We start from the raw sequence: 24,797 nt of genomic DNA, 5'->3' as shown, positions 1-24,797 counted from the left end.
GTGGATATTGTTCCTATGATTTTCTTAATTATTTATTTGAACCTATTTTTTTTAGTATGAAAATAATGAGTTTTTCTAATTTGGAAACAAATTCACTTTATGAATAATTATAGGTAACACACAAATTTTAAGGCTTATTTTGAACCACAAGTTTCAAAAGTCTATAAATTTCTTAAATGTCATAATTATCCAAATGGGTTCATATAAATTAAAAACGAGGGAGTATTATTTTCCAACAATAATCACAATTTGTGATCTAATTTTACAGATAACAGCAATCTGTGCCCTACAGAAGATCACCACTTTTATTTACTACAATTTGTGATCTAATTTTAGAGATAACAACAATCTATGCCCTACAGAAGATCACCACTTGTATTTGCCACAATTTGTGATCTAATTTTACAGATAATAACAATCTGCAATGCTCTACAGAAGGTGGCGAGGAAGATAGCGAGGAAGATACAGAAGATCACCACTTGTATTTGCCACTATACAGAGCTTCACTGAGTGGGAATTGGAAGGAAGCAGAACCGTTCTTTAGAGAGAATTGGGAAATAAAGCTCCTACTTTCAACTCCGAATTGACAGCCATATACGGTTTCAAAGAATGATAATTGCCAAGCATTTTCGCCATCAATTTGGTGGACTCGATAATCCTATCTGGGACATGAAAAAACATGGGTGTAAATTTGATGACTATTTGGCAACTTAATTAAAATCCTTGTTGCCCGAGATAAGGATTTGCCTAATATTGCTCAGAAAGATGGTCTCTATCCAATCCACTATGCAGCTAGGAATGCCTACAAGTCTCCGGATATGTATATTTATCTCTTGGGTGTCACCACGGTCCGTGATGCTTTTATTAAAGACTACAATGGCCTTATGCTTGTCCGTTTATTAATCCTGTCCGAAAAGTATGGTAAGTACGAGCATATTATCTCTTACGTATATCTCTAATTATTGCAGTTATCCTTCTACGTTTTACGATAATTTATAGTGGCCACCAGGGAGGCTCAATAAAATTTGTGGCATAAAGTCAAGCTTTAATTTAATTTGAACCGTACATGAGATTTTCACCTCATAAGGCTCCTCGTTAAATTCTTTCGAATTCATTGGATTCTTTTCTGAGTTCGAGAATCCCCCCTTCTTCCGCTCCGCCCCGAAGAGTAACTAGGACCAATTTAGTCACGTTTTCATGTTCCAATTGAACACTGTCCATTTTTTATTATTCTCAAAGGATAAGATTATTCTCTTTACCAAACATATGCGGATCCAATCACGATCTTATATTCAACTAATATAACAAAATTCATATATACACTTGAAGTTATTCTTCTAGCTAGCCTTTCAAATACTAAGTTATTGCTAGTAGTTACTTCCTGGTCAATTTCTTCTAATATTTCTTCTCGATCGATGAAATATTCAATCCATTTAATATCTCATTGTTGAAACATTATTGATACTAGGTAAGATTTTATTAGTTGTAATATTAAAAATTGTTTCTACTGAGTAAACAATATCTATTGTGAACATTATTTTGTAAGAAATGTAATTCAGTTTTAAAATTGTGTAGTTCGGTGTATGCCAAAATAAAAAAGCATTGAACTCGAGTTGTTGGCTTGATTAGCACTTTGTTATGTTGTGTTGCTGACACATTAGTGACTTTACCATCTAGCCCGCCCTGGTGGCCACTAATCATGTGTGTAGCTAAGTTGTATACATCATCATTGATTCACGTAAAGATTATTACTCCCTCCGTCCCATAATAAGTGTCACTTTAATCAAAAATACGCATATTAAGAAATCAATAATGCAATGTGAAGTTTACCAAATTATTCCTATATAATAAAAATAAATTACTTTTACCTTTTGATTAGAGCATGCACAAAAAGTAAATCTTTTGACATTGAGAATCCAACAATACGAAGTTACTATGTGACTTTTTCAATCATCATTTAGATTTTACTTTATTGTCTAAGGGTAGAATTGAAACAAAACTAGCCAATTTATGTCTTGGTTCCTAAGATGACACTTATTATGGGATAAAAAAAATTGACTAAGGTGACACTTGTTATGAGACGGAGGGAGTACTTATGTAATGTGGCCATATTTTTGGGTTAATTAAAATGTATGCGTTGGACCTTTGTAATTGGCACATGCCTAATACAAATCTCTTGACAGAGAAATTTCCTTGGAGCCAAAGTTTGGCTCATGTGGAGGAGATTATTTTGGTCATATCTCTTTTCTTTTTTACCCAACTTGGAGGCCAAGTTTTGCCCCTATATAAGGAGGGCACTTCTCCTCATTTGAAACACACCAATTTGAGAAGAACTTAGTTGAGTTTGTGTTTTTCTATAGAGAGTATTTTGTAAGAGAGTTGTGTTGGGAAACATTTGTTTGAACCCTTTTTTGGAGTGATCTTGTTATTCTCTTTTGTTGTTTTGTACTCTCTTTTGTATCGGTTGGTGCTAGTAAATTTGCTCCTCTTTTGGTTGTGGATGTAGATCAAGTTGACCGAACCACGTTAAATCTTTGTCTTCTGTTATCTTTGTTATTGTCTTTAATTGGCTGCTTTGTCTAATTCCGCACTATCCGGACTCCGGATCCTAATAACTTACTAATTACTCCATCAATTTTATCTCATTTCAGTTTATTAATATTAGCAAGTTTAATTGGCAGATTTAGCTACAAAGTTGGTAGAACATTATCCTGATATGGCCAAAGCTGACCCAAATGAACGTTCTCCTTTGATGGAACTTGCTAAGAAGGAATTTGCACTCCTTCGTGGTGATGGTTTAAACAGTTGGCAACGATTACTCTTCCGTTGTGAGTTTAACCTCCTCCTTTTTTGAAAGATTACTAGTGTATCCATTCTATATCTTGTGACGCGAGTTGAATGCCTGAATAGTCACTCAATTTAGTAATGAGGCATGCATCAAAGTCACTCAACTTTGTTATCTTTAAAAAATCATTCAACTTTACCTAATTAACTTTCATAGTCATTTTAGCCGGAAATACAATTTCCGGTACCTATTCAATGACATGACAACTATAAACTTTTAGGAAAAAATATTTTAAAAATTTAAATCAATATTTAGATTTATTTAGGATACAATCCACCCTAAACCCGACCCAATTCTTAATCCGACCCCGTTTAAATGGGTGACTCTCTCTCTCTCTCTCTCTCTCTCTCTCTCTCTACATATATATATATATATATACATAACATTTTAACTAAAAGAATACGATGGTTCTTCAATTTCTAACATTTTAAATATTAGAGATGTCATTAATAACATTTAACCATCGTATTCTTTTAGTTAAATGTTATTAAGGGCATCTCTTATATAGTCAATCCATTTTGGGTGGGGGTGTTGTTAAGAATTGGATTGGATTTAGGATGAATTTGGTCCTAAATAAATCTAAATACTGATGATTTTAATTTTTTAAATATTTTTTTATCAATTTATAGTTGTCACATCATTGAATAGGTATCAAAAAATGTATTTCCCGTTAAAATACCATAAAGATAACTAGGTAAAGTTGGTTGACCATGAAAAATAACTAAGTAAAGTTGGATGACCACGAAAATTAGTTAGGCAAAATAAACTTTGACAAACAAAACAAAGTTGACTCTAATGGCCAGTTACTATAAGTTGAGTGATCATTCAAACACTCAACTCTTCATGTGACCCTCCTTCTTTTTACATTTATTCCAAAAAAAGTGGTACTGCTACATTGTTCGAACTTTTAACTCTGAACTTCTTATTTTATGTTCAATTGCGTGCTTTTGTAGCCACATAAATGTCACGGTATATTTAAGACTATGCAGTAGGTCTAAACAATAACTAAATACCGTTAATGTATAAAAATGAAATGGATGTAATATAATTGTAAATTGTGTTTAATTAGTCACTTTAATTTCTTTTCTCTTCAGATGTTCCTATCAGGTCGACTTCCGAGGGTCAAAAAAGAATACCGACTGACATCGAAAACGTAAGCAATGAACCACAAATGTTTAATGCAAAAAACTGCTGGCTTTCACCAATTTGGGAACGGATTTACTTCGGTGCTTGTGAGTTGTCTTATCATCTTTCCTTTTTCCTTCAATTTTCAAGGGAGACAATTTTCCGTCTCAAGAGATTTGGGCACAAGAAGTTTTGAAGTTTTACATTCTCATCAAAACGAGAAAAATGATAGAGCATGCATTTCTATACACACAATGTTTAACTAATAACTTAATTGGTTTATTCGCATCACAGTGATCACGAAGTTGGGTGGCCTTCCATTTGATGTTCTTGAAAGATTAGGTAAGTTCTCTCCTACTATCCTGGTTTCACTATTCAGCTTTTAAATTCACTGTTCCCTTATTTCATACTACCTCCATATGCGGTAACTTTTGAATTTCGAGAGTCAAACAAGTTTTTCTTTGGTCGCATTTTTCTTGATATGTTTTATAAATATTTTGAATTCTCAATTATTGTGACTTATAGTAATTTTTACATAAAAACTGCTGGCTTTCCTGGATTAATTTATAACTTTTAAAATTTTCATCATCGGAGACAATTTTCCGTCCAAATATGTAAGTTTTATTTAAAAAAATTTAAAGATTCCCATATCCGAATTCATGATCAAAATTGAAAAATTTAACTCTAAAAAATCCGAACTGTGACACATAAATTGAAACAGACGGAGTAACAGGATGAAACGCTAGTTAAGGATGAAACCCACTAGAATAGACTAGGCAGAAATTGGATGAAATCCTAGTTAAGATTTGTTATTTCAACCCCTAGATTAATTTCCTTCCACATTGGGTCCTTCAAAGCTGTTTTGCTCATCATCGTCTGGCCCCACATTTGCATGCAGTGCCTCCTTTGAAACTCATCCGAGACAAAAAGTCAAAATATTACAATGCAGTTAAGCTTGTCGAATGCTTGTGCAAGAAAATTGAAAGTTTGAGTTACGTTGAAGTTCATAGAATTGCTGGTGCTCCTCTCCTTGCAGCTGCAAAAAATGACAACTATGAGCTTGTTGAAGCTATCGTGAGAAAATTTCCTTCACTGATTTACATGAATGATATCGAAACTGAAAAGAATATATTTCACCTTGCGGTAGAGCATCGTTGTGAAAATGTGTTTAACTTGGTCCATCGGATGAGTCAGCATAGAGACTTGTTGATGCAATCAATAGACTCGTCTGGCAATACTATGCTGCATTTGGCTGCAAAACTGGCGCCAAAAAATAAACTAAATCTTGTTGCTGGCGCAGCTCTTCAAATGCAACGAGAATTACAGTGGTTTAAGGTAATTATTTACTCATTTCGTCTCAAATTCTTTGTTGTGTTTTCTTTTACACACCTCTTAGGAAAATATTAATTAGGAGGAATTTTTGATTATTTTAATCTTATTTATGTCTTAAGATATAATTTTTTAATTTTTTTTTTTTAAATTTAAAGCCACCTTCAGGGTGGGGGTTAGGCCGGACCCCTACCTTGTACATTAATAACCAAAAGGAGAATACAAGCGCTCGAGGTATGAAGTGCCTAACCTCATATACAGTTTGTAAAGTAAAGAAGATGCCCTTTGCTTCAATCCTTGCTAACCAAGGCCTAGAGTTAAAAAGTTCACAAAATTAGGACCAAAGGTCACTATACAGAGGATGAGAATATGACTCTCTTGATCGTAGTTAAGCTTCCAAAAGTATAAGATTAGACTATACATGAGGAACCACATCAGAGTATTTGATGTTCTTGATCTTTTTGCTCCTAATCCTAAAATTAGGAAGTCTCTATTTAATCATATTGACAAGCCCTTTCACTTCTCTTGGAAGTTCTTCAAAGTTGGCTTAGACTCTGTTACCTTTCATCGAGCACTCGTCAACGGTAACACACTCAAGTCGTATAGCACCTTAATCTACAACAAACGATAGTAGGACTATCGTTAACTAAAGGGAAAACTAGAATACGGTACATCGAACGACAAGCTCATCTTATAACAATAGCCAACACTTCTCTAAACTTTCGTTTCTTTATAATACATATATCACAAAAACAACAACATATCCAAGATTCTTTCATGATTTTCCAGCCAAATAGTCACATACAATGATCTCACAACAGTCCGACATACAACAACACTTCAACTATGATTTCCAATCTTTATCTCACCAATTCTTAATCAAACAAGTTGGCTAGGACTTATACAAGCTTAAATATATGTAGAAGGGACATAATCTTACTTCAACGTAGAACAGCCTCAAAACTGAGCTTACTTCACTTTGAAGAATTTCCCAATTCAAACACAACAAGAAGAAGAACAATCTAACAAGCACCACGAGATTCCCGACGTTTGATTCACGTTGTTTCTCTTTGATTCTACTCTAGGATGATATGAGAACCTTTGGAGAGTATTTTAGGATGTATATAATCTGTAGATGATGAAAAATGAGGTCTCAAATGGTTGTCAACGAATATATACTTGAAATGAAACTTCCACCGCCACTGATATATGGTGGAATATACGGACAGTAAAAATGATATAACGGTCTGTAAAACCCATCGTATTTCTACCAAATTCTGAGCCAACTCTCTGAATCTATTTACGGTCTCTCAGACAAATCATACGGTCCGTAAAACATAAATACAGACCGTACTTCCCACCGTAAAATGAGTAACTTGCCAAATTCTAACGAAACGTATTCTCTTCGATTCGTTAACCTCTAAACCTTCTATACTTACTAAACATGATAATAAACCCTTGTAACCTTAAGGGTTAACATGGACGACCACTTATAACCTCAAAGATAATCTCACTCCCCGAGCTTACGTCGATTGATTTACAAGGAAACTTATCGTACGAGAATACGGGATGTAACAATGACTTGGTGAGCGAAACTGCAAATGTGTTCCCATCTTTCTCCACAGAGTACGTCAGAAATGACTCATGAACTTTACATCTCGGTCAGAAGTGATAGATTTAGGAATTCCATGAAGGCGCATGCTCTCTTTGAAGTACAAATAAGCAATACGTGAAGCATCATTAGACTTGTGACATGGCACAAAAGAGCAATTTCGGAGAATTTATCACATTCCTTCGTAGAGTCTTTGACAATCCTAAGACAAAACCCATGCTCACATCTTCTCAAGGAGCTTCAGGAATAGGTAATGGATTCTACATACCCGTATTTTGATTGTCGGTGTTTACTAAGTGACAAATATGACACATTTGAATATATCGAATGACATCACGTTCCATGTTCAGCCAATAATTTTTTTTACAAGAGCTAAAGTCTTAGCTCTTCCAAAGTGTCCGGCAAATTCTCCATTATGAGCTTCCCAGATAATAGAGCCTCCCAGGCCCGTCTTGTATTTCATCAATCAAATGTCAATAATATCATGAAAGTATGAATGAATATGCGTTCACCATGTAAATGCATAATATCAAGTCAATATCAAGGATACATGTCCTTTTCATAGTTTAGACGAGATGTGGAGTGATGATTCAATCAATTGTGGGCATCAAATCCCAAATAAACAGGAATCATACCACCTAGTGGGTTTATCCACCATCTTCATGGCCCGAAGGCTAAACACATAATCTCCATCACTTTACATATTTATTTCATGTTTTAGTTACCCATACAAATACACTAGTACCCGCACAAGTGCTCGCCACCTCGTGAGTACGCGACCCCCATTTCCCCATTACGCTCCTTATTTAGATTAACCAACACATAACACTACATAAAGGGTCTAGTAACTCTCAATTTGCTTGAATCCGAAGCCGAAGAGTCACTCCGCGGCTTTCCCGTTCCTCTGAGCTTCCAAACAAGCTTAATCTGTTCAAGTACGGTATTTACATAAGATCATGAATCTATCGATACCCATATTTCCATATAAAGAATTCGGGTCCAAAAAGTTAACCTACAACCCCGTCTTAAACTCCAAAGGTCAAAACGGTAATTTATTGTGAAATCAAGTTCAACACAGTCAAAATAGTACTCTACAAGATCACACGAATCCAAAAATACCCATATTGGTATGCTTTAGTTCGGAACCCAAAAATGAACCCGAAAAGGTAACCCCGAGCCCCTAAGAATCCTAATCAAGCCTTTAATTTCATAAATCTCATAAAAAACCCATTCCTATGGGAACCCTCATTTTACTACTTATTAATCATGAATAGAATCATTAATTAATGAAAGGAATCATCAATAATCACTTAGATTAAGGTTAGGAACTAACCCCAATGAAGAAACTTGCAAATAGCACTTGAAATCACCTTAATCCAAGCTCTATAACATCTAAAATAGGTTTAGGAAAGTGAAATACGAAATGGGAGTTATATTCTGTCCAGGCCTAATTTGCTCTTAGCAAACGCGGCCCAGCCACGCGAATGCGACCCCGACCCAGCCCAACTCATCACGATCGCGACAAGGCCATCGCAAACTCGATGGGTCAGCCTAATCCAGCCCAAACCCCCCTTCCTTCTTTGCAAACGAGAGCCCAATCTTGCGATCGCGACCCTCCCGATCCACCAAGCCTCGCTAACGCGAGCTTTCTACGCGAACGCATAGAAGGAAACCAGTAAAAGCTGAAACCAGAAAAATCTGGTTTTACCAAATTTCAATCCGATACCTGAAACTCATTCAAAACCCCTCGAACACAACCAAATATGCATTTTAATCATAAAACACGCTACGAACTCGCTTGCGCACTTGGAATTCTCCAAAGAGGTTATCTTGACTCGGTGTTGACCAAGGTCAACTCTAAAACATCAAAAACTCAACTTTCCAACCAATGACCCAAATCACACCCAAACGCCTCGGGACCCGAACCGAAGGCTCAACTTAGTCAAAAATCACATTCTGGACCTAATGTTGACTTTGGTCAAACATCTCCATTTCTTTCACTTAGAAAACTCAAATTTCACTATAACCAAACAAAAACCCACATGATTGCCTCAGGAACAGTGTCACTCATCCCCACTAGTCATAAATGCTCATATGAAGCTACAGAAAGGGTATGTGGAAAAAAATAAGGCAAAATGCTCAAAATGACTAAGCGAGTCATTGCACCAAACCGATTGGTAACCTCTTCTTATTCTTCTTGTTTTTTGCGATGATCTTATAATTTAATGGTGTTAAGACAATCTTTACTCCACCTTTATTGAAAGAATAAGTATTATTGTATCCATCAGAGAGAGCTCGACGATCAAATTGCCAAGGGCGACCAATTAATACATGACAAGCATCCATTGGAACAACATCGCACCAAACTTTATCTCTATATTTGTTTCCAATAGAGAATTGAACACAACAACATTTAGACACCTTAACTTTATTGCCTTTCTGAACCATTGAACTTGTATGGATGAGGATGTACCTTAGTTGAAATTTTTACTTTTCTACCATGTAATTTGCTACTACATTCTCACAACTTTCATCATCTATAATGAAATTGCAAACTTTCCCTTTGGAGTTGCATCTTGTGTGAAAAATTATGACGATGCCAACTTTCATCTTCTGTCATTATAGCAGTGTTAAGGACTTGACACCACCATAATCAGTGATAATTTCTTCTATCTCATCTTCATTCAAGATTTCTAACTCTTCTCCATTCTCATTAATACCATCAATAACTTCTTCTTCTACCACAAGTGAGATAATTCATCGATTTGGACAATCAAAAGCAATATGTCCAAAACCTTGACACTTGAAGCATTTTGTCTTGGAAGCACGACCAGCACTAGGCTCCTTATTGGAAGACGTTTGAGGGGTTACCTTAGATGGTACTTGTGACGTTGAAATATGCTTTTCGCGTCCAGTAGTGACTTCCTTTTGCTTATAAGAACTTGATAAATTTCTCTGTGAATGTTGTTTCTCAACTTTAATAGCCAATTGAGTAATATCATTCAAGATCCAATACGGTTGTAATTGGACGACATCAGCAATATCAAGAATGATACCACCGAGAAAACAAACTATAGTTCCTTAGGCTCATGAAAATCACATTTCATTAGTAATAGTCCGAACTCCATGGTATATTCTTCAACCGACATGGTTCTTTGTCTCAAATTATGAAACATAATGAAAATATCTTTCCTATAATGATCAGGAAGAAACTTACGCTTGAGTTCCTGACGCATCTTATCCCATGTTTTCATCTTACTACAACCTTCTCTCTCTTCTTCGTTTTAGATTCTCCCACCAAATAGAAGTATTTTTTTCAGCTTTACTGTAACAAGCTTGACACACTTCTCATCAGGAATATCGTTAAGTTCAAAAACTCTTTCTACCATGTGCAACCAATCAAGAAAATCATCAGGGTGGAGTTTTCCTTCAAAGTCAGGAATATCAATTTTGATTCCCATAACTCCCATATCTTGAGCTGGACCTCGTGGGCGATATCAAAGCAACCCTTCTTGAGATGAAGATTCATCTTCAGCGAAGGAATCGACATTATCTTCCTCACTTATAGAACTAGCATTATTGGCTTCTTCATTTGAAACCTGATTTTGAACAGTTTCTTGCCTTCCAAGCTGTGCCTCTAATTTCTTATCTTGGGTTCGTAATTCATCTAATTAAATATCACGAACATTTCTTTGATGAGGAATTTGACGTCTTTGAGGCATGCTTGGGTCATACAAAGACAAAAAGTATGAATAATGCACCAGGAAAATTTCCACGAAAGACTGGAGGGGTCACAAATGGTCCCATTTAAAATCCAGACTCCTTAGGCAATTATAGCCCTTTTGACGAAACTTTCCTTGACATACACTTAGTTCACACAACTATGTGACTCAATAGTGTGACACAGAAAGGACAAGGAGTAGTGTTTCAACTAAGAGGCACTTAAAGGGTGAAAAAAATAATATGAAAAGTTAAAGCACCATGATGAAAATATGGAAAGATAAAAGGACACAAATGTAATTATGAAAAGAAAGAGAAAAAAAGTAATTATGACAACAAAACGGACAAAGATAGGAATACTACAAAACTAATGACTGATATGAAAATAAAAGGCAAAGCATAGAAGAATACTTGAGCAAGAGGCTCTGATACCAAGCTGATGCCAGAACGTTGGGGGTGTGCCAATGTTGGCGAGGTTAAGAACCCCACTATGACACGATAGACGATAAAGAGGCCACCTTGGTTGGCTAATTCCAAAGATAACTCAATTACTTCGTAAAAGGAAACACTCTTGTTACGGTCCGCTTTTACGCTCGCGCATAAAAGGTTCTCATAATTTTGGCTCTTTGTCGTGAACAAACAGAGTCGCCACTTAATTCATTGAATGGAAATTAAGAAACCTATATAAAGGTAATTTTTTGAAAAAAAAAAAAAAAAACCTTTAAATAAAAATAGGTAAGGGTTCTGGTGATCCCCGGGAAAGGTGTTAGGCACCCCGGTATTAAGGATCCGCCCAATGCGGTTTACCTACGGATCTAATATTTTATGGCTAAAAATTGTATGACTTGTTTGTAAAAATGTGTTTAATAGTCATATGTATAAAGTAGGAAAAAGATGCATATTAATGGCTAGTTAATTAAAAATGGAAGCGTATTTTAATTTTTAGGAAAATGAGCTTTAGTGGGGCGTTGTACTTTTAAAAATCATTTTTAGTATTGAATTATGTCCTTAATTCAATTAATGAATTAATTCTATAATTGGGCTGATTATGAGGGAATTAATACCTTCAAATGTACACGGTTTATTAAGACTTTGAATTATAAGTATAATCCAACTTCTTCATTCGTTAGGGAATTCACTTATTTATAACTCAAAAGATACGAGAGATCTTTAAGCTATTTCAACAAGTGTTTCAACTTTGAAAATCATTTTTAGCATTTCAACTATATCTTCAATTCAATTAATGAATAAAGAGGAAAGAACTAGCAAAGGAGGAAACATTGTAGAGCTTAGCACAGATCTGTTTGGTTTCGAAACCAATTTTAGGAAAAAGAAGCAGTTTAATATGGGAGCAAGTACATTTCATTTGCTATATGGTGTCAAAGAAAACACTACAGGACCATTTTGAAACCTTTTGAGAATCTGCCAACTTAAAATTCACTATCACAACATAAAGATGAGCCAAGCTGAACTAGTACTGAGTCGGATACTCAAGAAACAGGTAAGTAAAGACATGGGCTTGGTTATTTCTGAATTGGTGAATAGTTCAGGATAGGTACCAGATCAATTAGAAGTATGTCAAGCCAATTAATGGTTTGGAACTTAAATAGAAATACCCTCTTCCTCTGCTTCTAAACTATCCAAATAAGACCATCACTAAGCAAGTCAAGGAAGCAGATTTGAACAAGATCCGAATAAACTTCAGAACATTACCTCAACTATTTAGTTTAAGACAAATGACTTTTCTTTTAAAGTTTTGAACAAGCTAAAACTTCAACCAATCATGTAAAATGCTAGTTCAACAGCCATATCAGAGTGGGACAGAACTTTAAGATATCAAATATCAAAGATTTAGTTTTAAAGAAGAAATTAAGGCACTTCTGCTATGAACTAGGAAAGGAAACACTTAACGTTACATGTCCAGTCCTCAAACAGAGATTCTAAACGAAAGCAAATGTTTAAAGGCTTATATTTTGAAGTCCTTAAATTATTCTTGAAAGATATTTAGCCAAACATGTATTTAAAAGTATGAAAAGATCATTTAAACTCAACATGCTCTCATTTAAGCTAAAGAACATGAGGACCAGTAACAATCCTCATTAAATTCCAAATAGAATGGGAAAAAACTTAATGTAGAGGACAATGCTCGGGTTAGTACTTATTTAGAGTTCACGAAAATTTATTGATTCATCCATGTTGAAGATGAGAAGGGCCATTTTTTACCAGGAAATCAGTCCAAAAACCCCTTGGAAGAATACAGTAAAAGGGAAAGAACGATACAGAAATTAAGGTTGAGACTTCATTATGTAAAAAGACAAGGCAGGCTTGGAAGTCTCACATGCTTCACACAACTTAGATTGGAAAAATAACATAAGCAAAGAATCACAAATATCGACAGATGCTTAACCCTCTTCATCCCGAACCGAAAACAACATTCATCCCTTCATTTAAACGAACAGACTAACATAACGGATATGTAATCGATAAAGCATAAACTGGATTGAAATCCTCTTACGCTTAAACAGCAACTAAGATATATTTAAATCATGCTTCCCTAAAATTAGTGCATCCTAACTAGTGAAATACATGACTGAACGATCATGAATAGATTAAACACACACGAAAAATGAGTGCAGAAATTAAATACCATAATTACATGCCAAAACTTAACAATACAAAAAATAAATAAAGGGGAAAGAAGATTACCTGTTGCGGAGCAGCGACTGAGGCTACGAGAGCGAAAATGCTTCCTTTCACCAAAGATTTGAACCTCGAAAGAAGACGAGAGAAAATTTTAAGTGAAAATGAACTTAGGTTTCAGAACTTTAAACTCAGAAAGTTCTTTGTAAGAACACTTGTTCTAGCCCTTCCAACCGTGGTCTGAGATGAAGAATATGGGGTTCTATTTATAGAACCCCAAAAGGCTACGGTTTGAATAAAATAACGGAATAGGGCCAAATATACCCCTGTACTATGAGAAAAGGTTTAAATATACCCTTCGTTATACTTTGGGTTCAAATATACCCCTGCCGTTATACTATTGGTTCAAATATACCCCTCTTCCGTTAAGTTTGTCCAAGGTGGACATCCAATCCTACGTGGCAATGACATTTGATGAGGTCGACGCCACGTGCCATGCCACCTCGGCACCCTTTACCTATTTTACCCTCCCCTCTATTTGTTTTTCCACCACTAAAATTTTCATTTCCCTCCACCACCATCACCACCGTTACCGCCACCATGAACAATATTGAATTTCCAGCCAGTCAACTCACACCAAATCGGAGTATCTGAACAATATGAGACTTAATGCTGGGGACACGACCGGTGTCCCATGGCAGTGCTAACGTGAGGATCTGTGGTTGGGCTATCTGCAAATGCTTTGAGCACCTGGGTCTGCAGAAAAATACTTCAATTACTCACTCCCAATATCACGCACACTAGTAGAGTAGTAGTACATAAAGAGATTATCTAGTTTCTCGAGGAAGAGAACTTCACCTGAAATTCGAGAAGCTTCAGATTGTATTGAACTCAATGCGAGCGATGAGTGGAGAAACAAATATATATAAAAGACTAAACTTTGAATTACAATATTGTTCATGGTGCGGTAACGGTCATAATGGTGGTTAGTGGTGGAAAAGCAAATAGATAGGAGGGTAAAATGGGTAAAGGGCACTAATCAAACGGTGGCATTGGCAAACTTGGATTTTTCTAACTTATCGGAAGAGGAAAAATCAATCAATATATTTAATCTTGCAGACAAAGTATATATTTCCAAAATAACTCAAAGTATAATGAAGGGTATATTTAAACATTTTCTCATAGTACAGAGGTATATTTGGCCCTTTTCCGATAAAATAACGATGTGGGACTGTTGAGATTCGGACTTGAAAGTGAAATTTTTCTAATTTTGTTTGAAATCCGGATTTTTTGCTGGAAAGAAAGGAAAAATCAAAAATAGGGGCGTATTACCGTTGAAAATTGTCTTCTCCATGAGGAAGAAGACAAAGCTCCATCAATTTTTTCCAAAAATGGGCAGACCAAGACTGTAGAGAGCAAAAGGCAAACGAATCCTTAAGCTAAAAATGGATTCGGGTGAGCTGGAATGCGCGTGGGGTTTGATTTCAGTGAAAGGGAAAATTGGGGATTAAGGTTTGCTGGGTTTGCTGTGCGTTGAAATAAAAAGGAAAATGAGAGATCAGGGGGTGCAGGGGAATTAAAGATAATGGGTCGGGTCCCTAGGTAAATTGGGCTGAAGGGCTTGGGCTGAGATTGGCATTTTGATTGTAGTTTTAGCATTTGGCCCTTTTCCTTAAAATACTGTTCAAAAAACGAACCTCTCTTTGAAATTGAGCCAAGTTGAAATACAAATTGAGATGAATTAATTACTCCATTAATTAATTAAGCTTCTTAACTTTAACAAAATAAACTACTTATTTTTGCAAACACGGACTAATTATCGTAATTAAGTCGTGAATGACTTTAAATTGACCGTTTGAAGTAAGTGATATATTAAACACTTATTTTGAACATAATTAATACTCTAAATTCACGCAATATATATATATATAAGTATGTTTTATCAAATGAAATGGTAAAATAGCTCTAAAACTACTGTAGAAAGGATTTTTGATTTTCTGAATAGTTATTTCACTCTATTTGAGATTCAAGAAGCTTGACTATTTAATTTAAGATGTGGAGGGCCCAAATTGGGTGTCAACAACTCTCTTAAAAGAAGCAAACTAAAGCACAAAGCGTTATATGAAAGTTTATAACTCAAAACAAGATGGTTTTATATTAAGGCTTAAGGGCCTTTATATAGGTTTTACAAATGCTAAGGAAAAATGTTCATCCACCAATGTGGGACTAATCCTAATAAAAGATAAGAACTATATATATATATATATATATATATATATATATATATATATATATTATATCTAGATAAGGTAATAAAGATAAGGATGGTAACCTTGCACCATCACGAGGTAAGCACCTACATCTCCATGAAGTAAGTGCATGCGTCATCGGAAGTCAATGGCTTTCAAAAAAACTTTAGAAGTTTCAACTCACATCTTTACTAACACAAGATAAAATCAAATTTACAAGACCAACTCAAGGATTTAAACAAAATAATATACTACAATAGTCTAAACAAAATGATGGCCCACACGAAGCAAGTGTGACTTACTGGATCAATGCCAGCTCTATCTATCACTATATTTGACTTAAAGTGTCACCCTCAGCTAAATTATAGTTTTTTTTTTTTTGGGGGGGGGGGGGGGGGGGGGGGGGAGAGGTTGTTGGAGAAAGCAAGAGTGCCACCGACTAAGGGAGTAAAAACATCAACCATAGCATTTATTTGGGACAAATGCAGTTTATAAAATAATCAATAATATCTTATTAAAATCGATATAACAATTCATGCATGGAAAACAACGATCAGGTGAGGAAAATAAATATTTAAATTCATTTGTTATTTTTTAACTCATATCATTATATAATGGGCAATACCTAAGCCAGAATTGGTGCACTTTCTGACACCATGGGTCTACCATGACCATCTAACTACCCCGTCAGTTAGGTTCCCTTCTAGAGGTACAAGTGTGATATACACAGGGCTAGTTCTTTCTTACTAGCAGGGTATGATATCATACAATGTGCACCAAGCCCAACAATCCTAATGTTAGATAATGGCGGTCTGGCAAAGTTGATTCCCGAAACATATTTCTTTATAACACCATATGTCTTATATTTTCTGACAAGAATCAAATTCCAAAATACATGTAAACTTGTAGATAGTCATATTTTAAGCAAAACTCATATATTAAAGTACATCACTAATATTATTGCTTGTCCACATGTGAATAATTAACCTTTTGTCAAACCTTTGTAATGCGAGAAAATAAATTTTCAACCATGCTATAGTTGAAAACCAACTAGGGAAGAGTCATCACTCATAGTACTCTTGCCGAATAACTTCAATTTGCTTCCACCAACTACGTCCTTGCAGTAAAGAACATATAATTTAATGTCTGAGTATTTCTTATCCCTAAAACTTATGAAATTAAATATTTCTAGCAATACAATTTATAATTCTCGAACCCCTTGACTGTTATATCAAGTTGCATGTCCCTTCCATAGATTGAGTTTGTTTGAACCAATGGTGAGCTAGCTCTTTGCATAATTAATTGGACCTTTTCAAGTGATGATTTCACTAATTTGGACACAATACATTTGCCTCACCGACCTCAAACCAACCAATGGGAGATCGACATTGTCTTCCATACAAAGCCTGGCAAGGTGCCATCTATATATATGCTTAGAAGCTGTTATTATAAGCAAGCTCCACCAAAAATAGGTATTTTTCACAACTACCTCCAAAATGAAGGACACAAGATCTCAACATATCTTCTAATGTTTATAAGGTTAGCTCGGACTGTCTGTCCGTTTACAGGTGAAAATAGTACTCAATCCACTCGCGTTCCCAACACTCTTTGGAATGCTTATCAGAAGTTCGAGGTGAATTGAGATACTCTATCTGATATAATAGACATTGGAACTTTGTGACGCCTAACACTTTCATCCATATAAATCTACGCATAATGTGCAACATTATAGGTAGTTTTTACTGGCAAGAATTGTGCCGACTTCGTCAATTGATCCACGATCACCATATGGAATCATAACTCTTAGGAGCTAGTTGTAATCCGGTTATGATGTCTATGGTGATCCTTTCCTACTTACATTTTGTGATCTCAAGCTGTTTTATTAACCCTATGGGTCTTTGATGCTCGATTTTAACTTGCTGGCAAGTCAAACATCGAGTGAAATGATTTGCAAAAAAATTCTTCATACCCTCCCACCACTACACCTAACAAAGATCCTAGTACATCTTTGTGTATCTAGGATGAACAGAGTACGTAGAGCCATGTGCTTCTTCAAGCACAGTTTATCTCAGACTGTCAACAACTCGTACACAAATGTAATCACCAAGTCGTAATAACCCATCACAATCTAGGGTAAAATCTTTATTATTGCTGACAACATTTTCATCTCTAATTTTTCAAAATCGAGAATCTAAGTATTGCTTCGCTTTTATATCCTCCATTAATGATAACTTGTCTTGGATACATGCTAACAAAGAACCTGTATGGCCCAAACTGAAGGCTATTTCAATTTATGAATTTCGCTCCCTAGAGGTCTCCTTAATAGGGTAAGGTGGGCCAAAATGCACATAGACTTTCAGCTTAATGCATCAGCCACTACATTAGCTTTGCCTGGATGGTACAAGATCGTACGGTCGTAGTCCTTCAGTAGCTTCACCCATTTTTGTTGTCGAAGGTTTAAGTCTTTTTCTTTGAAAGATATATTGCAAACTCTTGCAATCTGTATATATATCACTTTTTTCTCCATATAAATAATCTGTCAAATCTTGAGGGTAATTTTGCTCATGCTTTTTCAACTGCCTCGAAGCATAAGCCATAACCCATCCAGATTTGAATAAGAACAAATCCAAATCCCGCTCGGGAGGTATCACAACAGACTGGAAATCCTTAAGTTCCAGGTAGAAGTACCAACACTGGGTTTGCTGTCAAACTTACCTTGAGTTTTTGAAAACTCTGCACATGCCTCTGACTATTGGAATTTCACATTCATTTGTCTTATCTTCCTCAAAGTTGTAACTATCTTTGAGAAATCATGTACGAAGCACCTATAATAGCGTGCGAGGCCCAAGAAGCTTCGTGTATCAGCCGCGGTGGTTGGCCTTGGCCACTTCTGTACAGCTTCCATTTTCTTTGTTCAATCTGGATCCCTTATGCTAATAGAACATTACCTAGGAAGGCAATTTGGTTCAACCAAAATTCACACTTTCAGAACTTAGGATATAGTTGATGTTCTCTAAGTGTTTATAATACCATCCTCAAGTGTTGTTTATGGTCCTCATATGTCTTTGACTACACAAAGTGTCATCGATAAACGCACTAATGAATTTATCCAAATATGGCTTGAAAACCCTATTCATCATCCATAAATATTGCCGGTGTATTTGTTCGTCCAAAAGGCATCATTGGAAATTTATAGTGTCTATACCGGATCCAAAAGACGATCTTAGAGATGCCCTCACCCCTAATTCGTAACTGTTGGTATCCTATTTTAAATCAATCTTAGAGAACCTCCTTGCACCTTGAAGATGGTCATCAATACGTGGCAATGAGTACTTGTTACGCATTGTGAGCTTATTTAATTATCGATAATCTATGCATAATCTCATGGATCAATCCTTCTTCTTTACGAAAAAGTTTGGTGTTCCCCATCGCGAAGTGTTTGGTCTAATGAATCCCTTGTTTAATAGGTCTTGCAGTTGTTCTTTCAGTTTCTTCAACTCTGCTAGTGCCATTCGGTGTAAAGGTATCGATATAGGTTGTGTTTCAGTACTAAATCATTTCTCTATCAAGAGGTAACCCAGGTAGATCTTTTGGGAACACGTGCCAGAATTCTTTAACCACATGGACAACCTCTAATTCCGGCGCTATAATCTTCGTATCGTTGACAAGCATCAAAAAGCCTTGTCAGCCTTTGATTAGCATCCGTTTTGCACCCATGAATGATATCAGATTATTCAGAGGTGATCCTTGGTTGCCTTGTAAAATGAAACTTGACTCACTCAGTATGCTATGCAGACCATTTAGAGTGGAAATCAATAGTTATGTGGCATGAAACTAACCAGTCCATGCCCATAGTTGAATCAAAATCTACCATGTCTAGCTCAATCAAGTCGGGTAATGTGTCTTTCCCTTTAGCACTGAGTTGACAAGAGTGGTCTGCTCTCCAGTAAGGATTCCCCAATCGGTATAGCAACCAAAAGAGGGTTTGTCAACAACCCTGGTAGTCTATCAAACCTCATTGCAAAATATAAGGACACATACAAATCGGTGGATCCAAGGTCAATCAAAGCAATATCATCAAATGAACACACCGAAAGTATACCGGTGATTATTGGGTTATATACCAAATATTCTGACAAAATAGGGAACATATAAGAATAGGAAAATTTTAGAATCAGTTCAATAATTTCATCAACTGAGCATGCTGAGAGTGTACCTATGACAACTGCATTTGACGCTTGAACATCTTGCCTAGTTAGAGCAAACACTTGGGATTGGCCTCTCCTGACAGCTCCTGACCCTCTACCACTAGTCCCAGCGCCTCTTCCTGGTGGCCCAGAATTATTCCTAGCGGTATAAGTTGCAGAGTTTGTTAGTGCACTATTCATCCGTGTTGATGCCTGACTAGATCCTATGTGATAACATGGACATCTCTATTGTAATGTCCCATCTACTTGCAGAGAAGGCATGCACCGATCTCTCACCAACACTAACCTGAATGAGCCTTGTGACAACTAGGGCACGTAGCTGTAGTGTGGTTGGCATGTCTAGTTGATGGTGTTGGACCTCTATGGCTCTGTCATGAGGTGGAAGTACTATTAGATGACTAAACGATAAATTCACCTCTAGCATGTGCGGTCCTCAGATGGTTATCAAATCCAGAGCCTCGACTTGTACTAATACCCCGACGAAAGGATACTATGGTCCTTGTTCTCTTATTTATGCCTTAGCTGCTCATTCTTCTATCTATCTAGCCTCTACCTGTCTTGAAATGTCCGCAATATGTGGTAAGTTTTGTCATCCTTTGTCAAATGTGATGCATACCTGAACAAACGAGTGAATTAGATGTCATACTCATTCATCGACATCTCTGCGGTTTGCCTGAATCCCTCAAATTGCATCGCAAAGCATCTGTTACACTCATGGAAATAATTGATCAATAAATTCATCACAAAACTCCTTCCACGTTAAGGGGTGTAAGCCAATTGGTCGCCTTGCTTTAAAAGATTTAAAACATTCTGTAGCTATATCTTGCAACCCATAGGCAATCAACTTAACCGATCTCATGGAACATTCAAGTCCGTCCAATGCTCTTTGAATTCCATTCAAGAATATCTGGGGGGTTTCAATCTTATTAGCCGCTATAAACACAGCAGGTTTCAACTCCAGAAACCCTCGAATCATTTATCGAGTGGCTCATCGGGCTGGTTACGTCTGCTATTTCCTCTAGGCATCGTACCAACCCGATGTTGTGTTTGGATATTCTTTACGAAGCTGTCCATCACCTGATGGAGCATCACAACTATCATGTCAGCAGTAGTACCGCTTTGAGGCTGTGATAGTGGTATCATCTCCTCTTCAGTGATCAGTTGATGGCCTACCTAGCCGGTACGCCTCGACCTCTCCTTCAACCCAACATAAGTTTGGTCGAAGCATAACTCTACCTGTTATAGCATTTGGTGCCTCACGCCCATCAGTGGGTCCAATCCGTAGTTTACCGAGTGATTCCTTGCCATCTATAACCATATCAACGATGTTAGATTCTTACTTAGCTCTTGACCACTTATAACATTTTAATATTTAACAAAGAATGATAAAGGCAAGCCCTATCCAATTTCTGCAAAGTCTCGATCGTCCATATGGTGCACAACATATACACAATTAAGCCTCGGCTAAAGTGGGTGCTCCCTAATCATACCTTAAACCTGAGGCTCTCATACCAATTTTGTCACGACCACCTAGGCCATGACCGGCGCTTAGTAAGATTAAAAATTCGATAGAGTTTCCTCTGTACGAGGAGCAATTCATAAATCCAAACCTGTCAGCACTAAGTAAACAAGAACCCAACATACTACAATACAAAAATATTAAGTCTAAGAGAATATCAAATTCGAATGTCAGTGGCTTTCACAAAAACATTAGAAGTTCCATGTCATGTCTTCACTAACACAAGCCAAAACCAAATTTACAAGACGACTCAAGGAGCAAAACTCTAGCATTTAAACAAAATAATATGCTACAATAGTCTAAACAAAATGATGGCCATATGAAGCAAATGCAAGGCTTACTGGATCAGTTGTCAGTTCAGTCTATCACCATCTAAGTCAAAGTGCATCCTCTACTAAATTATTTGTCAGGGGAAAAAGAAAGAAGGAGTGAGGTCAGTTGCATCGACGGAGTGAGTAATAACATCGACCACAACATTTCTTTGGAACAAGCATACATACAAAGTCATGCAGTTTATGAAACCATCAACAATATCTTATTTTGAATCAATATAACAATTCATTTAAGAAAAATAGCGGTCAAGTGGGAAAAATGAAATATCTTAAATCCGTTTGTTATTTTTTAACTCATATCATTATATAGTGGGTGGTACCTAAGCCAGAGTTGATAAACCTTCTGACAACATGGTTTTACCATAGCCATCTGACTATTCTGTCAGTTAGGTTCCCTTCTAGAGGGTACTAGCGTGATAATCACAGAGACCTAGTTCTTTTCCACTAGTGGAGGATGAAATCATACAAGGTGCACCATTTCAAAGATTCCGATGTTAAATAACGATGATCTGGCAAAGTGGATTCCCTAAACATTTTTCTTTATAACTCATTATGTCTTATACTTCCTGAGAAGAATCAAATCCCAAAATACATGTAAGCTTGTAGATAGACCCAACTTCAGAACATATCGTTTTAAGCAAAACCCACATATTGAATTACACCACTAATTCTATTGCTTGTCCACATGCCAATAATTAAACTTTTGTCAAACCTTTGTAATGCACAAAAATGAATTTTCACACATGCTACAGATGAAAACCAATTAGGGAAGAGTCATCAGTCAAGTATCTAAAGAAAATATAATACAATATTTGAGTATATCTTTTTCCTAAAACACATGAAATTAAATATTTTTAGCAATACAACTTATATGTCTTGAACCCCTCGACTATTAAATCATGTTGCCCGTCCCTTCCAGAGATTGGGTTCGTTTGAGACAATGGTGAGCTCATCATATACAATTTCCCCAATTAGCTCACGTTCATCAAAATACTAAATTTTTTCTCTAGCTATTGCCATCCCTTGTTTTGACTAAGTACACCAAATATAAAAATTGTTCTCCTCTTCTTCGTTTTTTTTTCTTTTCTTCCCATTGATGCTGAAATATTAGAAAACTTGTACTTCTAACCCACTAGACCATCTGGTAGTTATACATATTACCAAAGAGTATATTCTGGACAGTAACTACTACTACTTCCTAAAGTCAAAATTGATTAATAAATAGATGAGTTATTTAACTCAGGTTGCACAAGTTTGAGGAAGAACAAAAGAGGTCTCTAATGGTTTCTTGTTTCCCTCCCTTTCTTCTCTCTTCTGCAATTCGTCAATCTCTTCTCTGTTTCTCCTCCTCTCTTCTCTCTCCCTCTATCTCTCTCTCTCTCTTTTAAAAAAAAAAAAAAAACGTTGAGAGCTTTTGCCGCTGGACAGCTTTATGCTAACACCAGTACAACTGTTTTGTGCTATTCTTCACTGCCTCACATCTTTAATTTAAGACCACAAAATTTAAAAATCTCTCTTTGTTTCTTAAACTCTGTGCCCAGTCAAACTAAGACACTTAAATTGAGACGGAGGGACTAGCATAAATGGATCAAGGACCATTTATTAGGTTATCACATCTATCTGTTAGATTTCACGGGAGTTGTGGGAAAAAAAATTAGCGGGAACTCACATTTAGAAATATAATTTTTGTAGTTTTTGCCATTTTTGATCCATTTTTAAAGTCGGGTTTAACTTCTTGAGGTGTATTTTCTGCCTTTTTAGTATCTTTTTGGTGTTTTAGTACAATTTTTGTGCTGTGTCTTTTAAGAAAGAATTTGATGGGCGCATTTTTAGTGTTTAAGGTTAAAGGACAATCATAATTTTTGTCATATCTAACGAACATAAATTGTTATTTTTTTACGAAACTTAAAAGATCGAAACCGCTCATGAGTTCATGCGTAAGGGATTGCTTTTAACCTACCCCCAAACGTACGGGATTATTTTTGTCGTTTTCTCACAGTATATGATTCCTTTTGTCTTCGATCACTGACATTGAGTAACGATGTTGTACAGGAAGTAAAGAAATTTGTACCTTAAACCTTTTCGATCTAGCTTTACTTAAAATATAAAAACTTATGGAAAGGGACTAGTTTAAATTTTATATTTTTTTTTATTGTAACATGGGAAAAAAGTAACAGAGAGAACAAAACACCGAGTGTAGTATTTACTGAGGAACATGCCGAGTTGAAGATAAAAGGAGAGGAATGGATGAAAGATACAGCAAATTCATGCACAATTGCGGCAGCACTCATTACTACCATTGCATTTGCGGCGTTGCAATTACGGAATTCCAGGTGGCAACCATAACACTTAATTACCGAACATGAATTCATGTTCATCCCCATTTTCGCCAAAAATGGTGCTTTCATCGTTTTTGCCATCTCGAATGCAGCGTCACTATTCACTTCTACCACCTCTCTGTTGGTGTTTTTGTCGATTTTGACTTCTCGTTATGCAGAAGAAGATTTCTTATATGCTTTGCCTAGAAGACTGATCCTGGGCTTGCTCACTCTATTTCTCTCCATAACACTCATGACAGTTAGCTTCAGCGCCGCAGTGTATATTGTGCTCGGGCAGAAGAAAGCATATGTGCTTATACCTATAGCTGTAATGGCTTGTTTACCTATCATGTCCTTCGTGCTTTTGCAGTCTCCACTCATTGTTGCTTTGATTTCTTCGACTTGGCGTGGCATCTTTGGTAAGAAGAGTAACCGCCCATTTTATTGACGAAATTATTTAAAATTGTTGCGAAGTATTGTACTTTTATCTCAGTTGGAGGACTAAACTGCAAAAGTCCATGTTTGAGATTCTTAAAGAATTAAATTCATATATAAAACATTTTATTTTATTGAATAGTGTTTTAAATAGCATTTTCTGTGTGCACGGTGAGAGGAATAACAAAAGCGACGCACCAAGATATCTTTGGCGGGATGCAAGTATTGTGAGTTGTAAGTTCCAACGTTCGCTTAGGTGTAAGACCCAACATTCTAGGAGTTCATTTGAGATGTAAGCCCCGAGAACTTTTCAAATCTGAGCCAAAATTGCGTAACAAATTCTTCATAAAGAAGAAATTTGCGACGGATTTGCGGCGAACATTTTTTGTCGCTAAAAAGTGTTGAAATAATTTACTATCAAGGAAATAATTTCTTTTGGTCTCTGGTTCATCTCTTCAATTCTTC

At 36.2% G+C, this 24,797-nt stretch overlaps 1 protein-coding gene and 1 long non-coding RNA gene across 2 annotated transcripts; one reads left to right on the top strand and one right to left on the bottom strand.

Annotated features, from left to right (window-relative positions):
* Positions 1-721: 721 nt before the first annotated feature.
* Positions 722-5,381, top strand: LOC132049029 (uncharacterized). The gene is made up of 6 exons (XM_059439703.1): positions 722-921; positions 2,682-2,828; positions 3,940-4,077; positions 4,265-4,312; positions 4,869-5,305; positions 5,367-5,381. Exons 1-6 carry the CDS (start codon positions 819-821, stop codon positions 5,379-5,381), a joined length of 888 nt encoding a protein of 295 aa, XP_059295686.1. The 5' UTR covers positions 722-818.
* Positions 5,382-5,649: 268 nt separating this feature from the next.
* LOC132050523 (uncharacterized) lies at positions 5,650-13,611 on the bottom strand. The gene is made up of 2 exons (XR_009413440.1): positions 13,338-13,611; positions 5,650-5,914 (listed from the first exon to the last, which is right to left on the bottom strand). It is a non-coding gene; the product is annotated as an uncharacterized LOC132050523 (long non-coding RNA).
* Between the last annotated feature and the right edge of the window lie 11,186 nt (positions 13,612-24,797).

The sequence above is a fragment of the Lycium ferocissimum genome, chromosome 3 (genome assembly GCF_029784015.1).
Source record: "Lycium ferocissimum isolate CSIRO_LF1 chromosome 3, AGI_CSIRO_Lferr_CH_V1, whole genome shotgun sequence".
In the NCBI taxonomy this organism is placed as follows: Eukaryota; Viridiplantae; Streptophyta; class Magnoliopsida; order Solanales; family Solanaceae; genus Lycium; species Lycium ferocissimum.
This window is presented reverse-complemented; position numbering and strand designations above follow the sequence as displayed.

Excerpts from the sequence above, each read along its gene's own strand:
- LOC132049029 (XM_059439703.1), top strand. The coding sequence starts at position 819 with ATGTATATTTATCTCTTGGGTGTCACCACGGTCCGTGATGCTTTTATT. Across the intron at positions 922-2,681 it reads AATCCTGTCCGAAAAGTATG|ATTTAGCTACAAAGTTGGTA; the intron begins GTAAGTACGAGC and ends TTTAATTGGCAG. Across the intron at positions 2,829-3,939 it reads GCAACGATTACTCTTCCGTT|ATGTTCCTATCAGGTCGACT; the intron begins GTGAGTTTAACC and ends TTTTCTCTTCAG.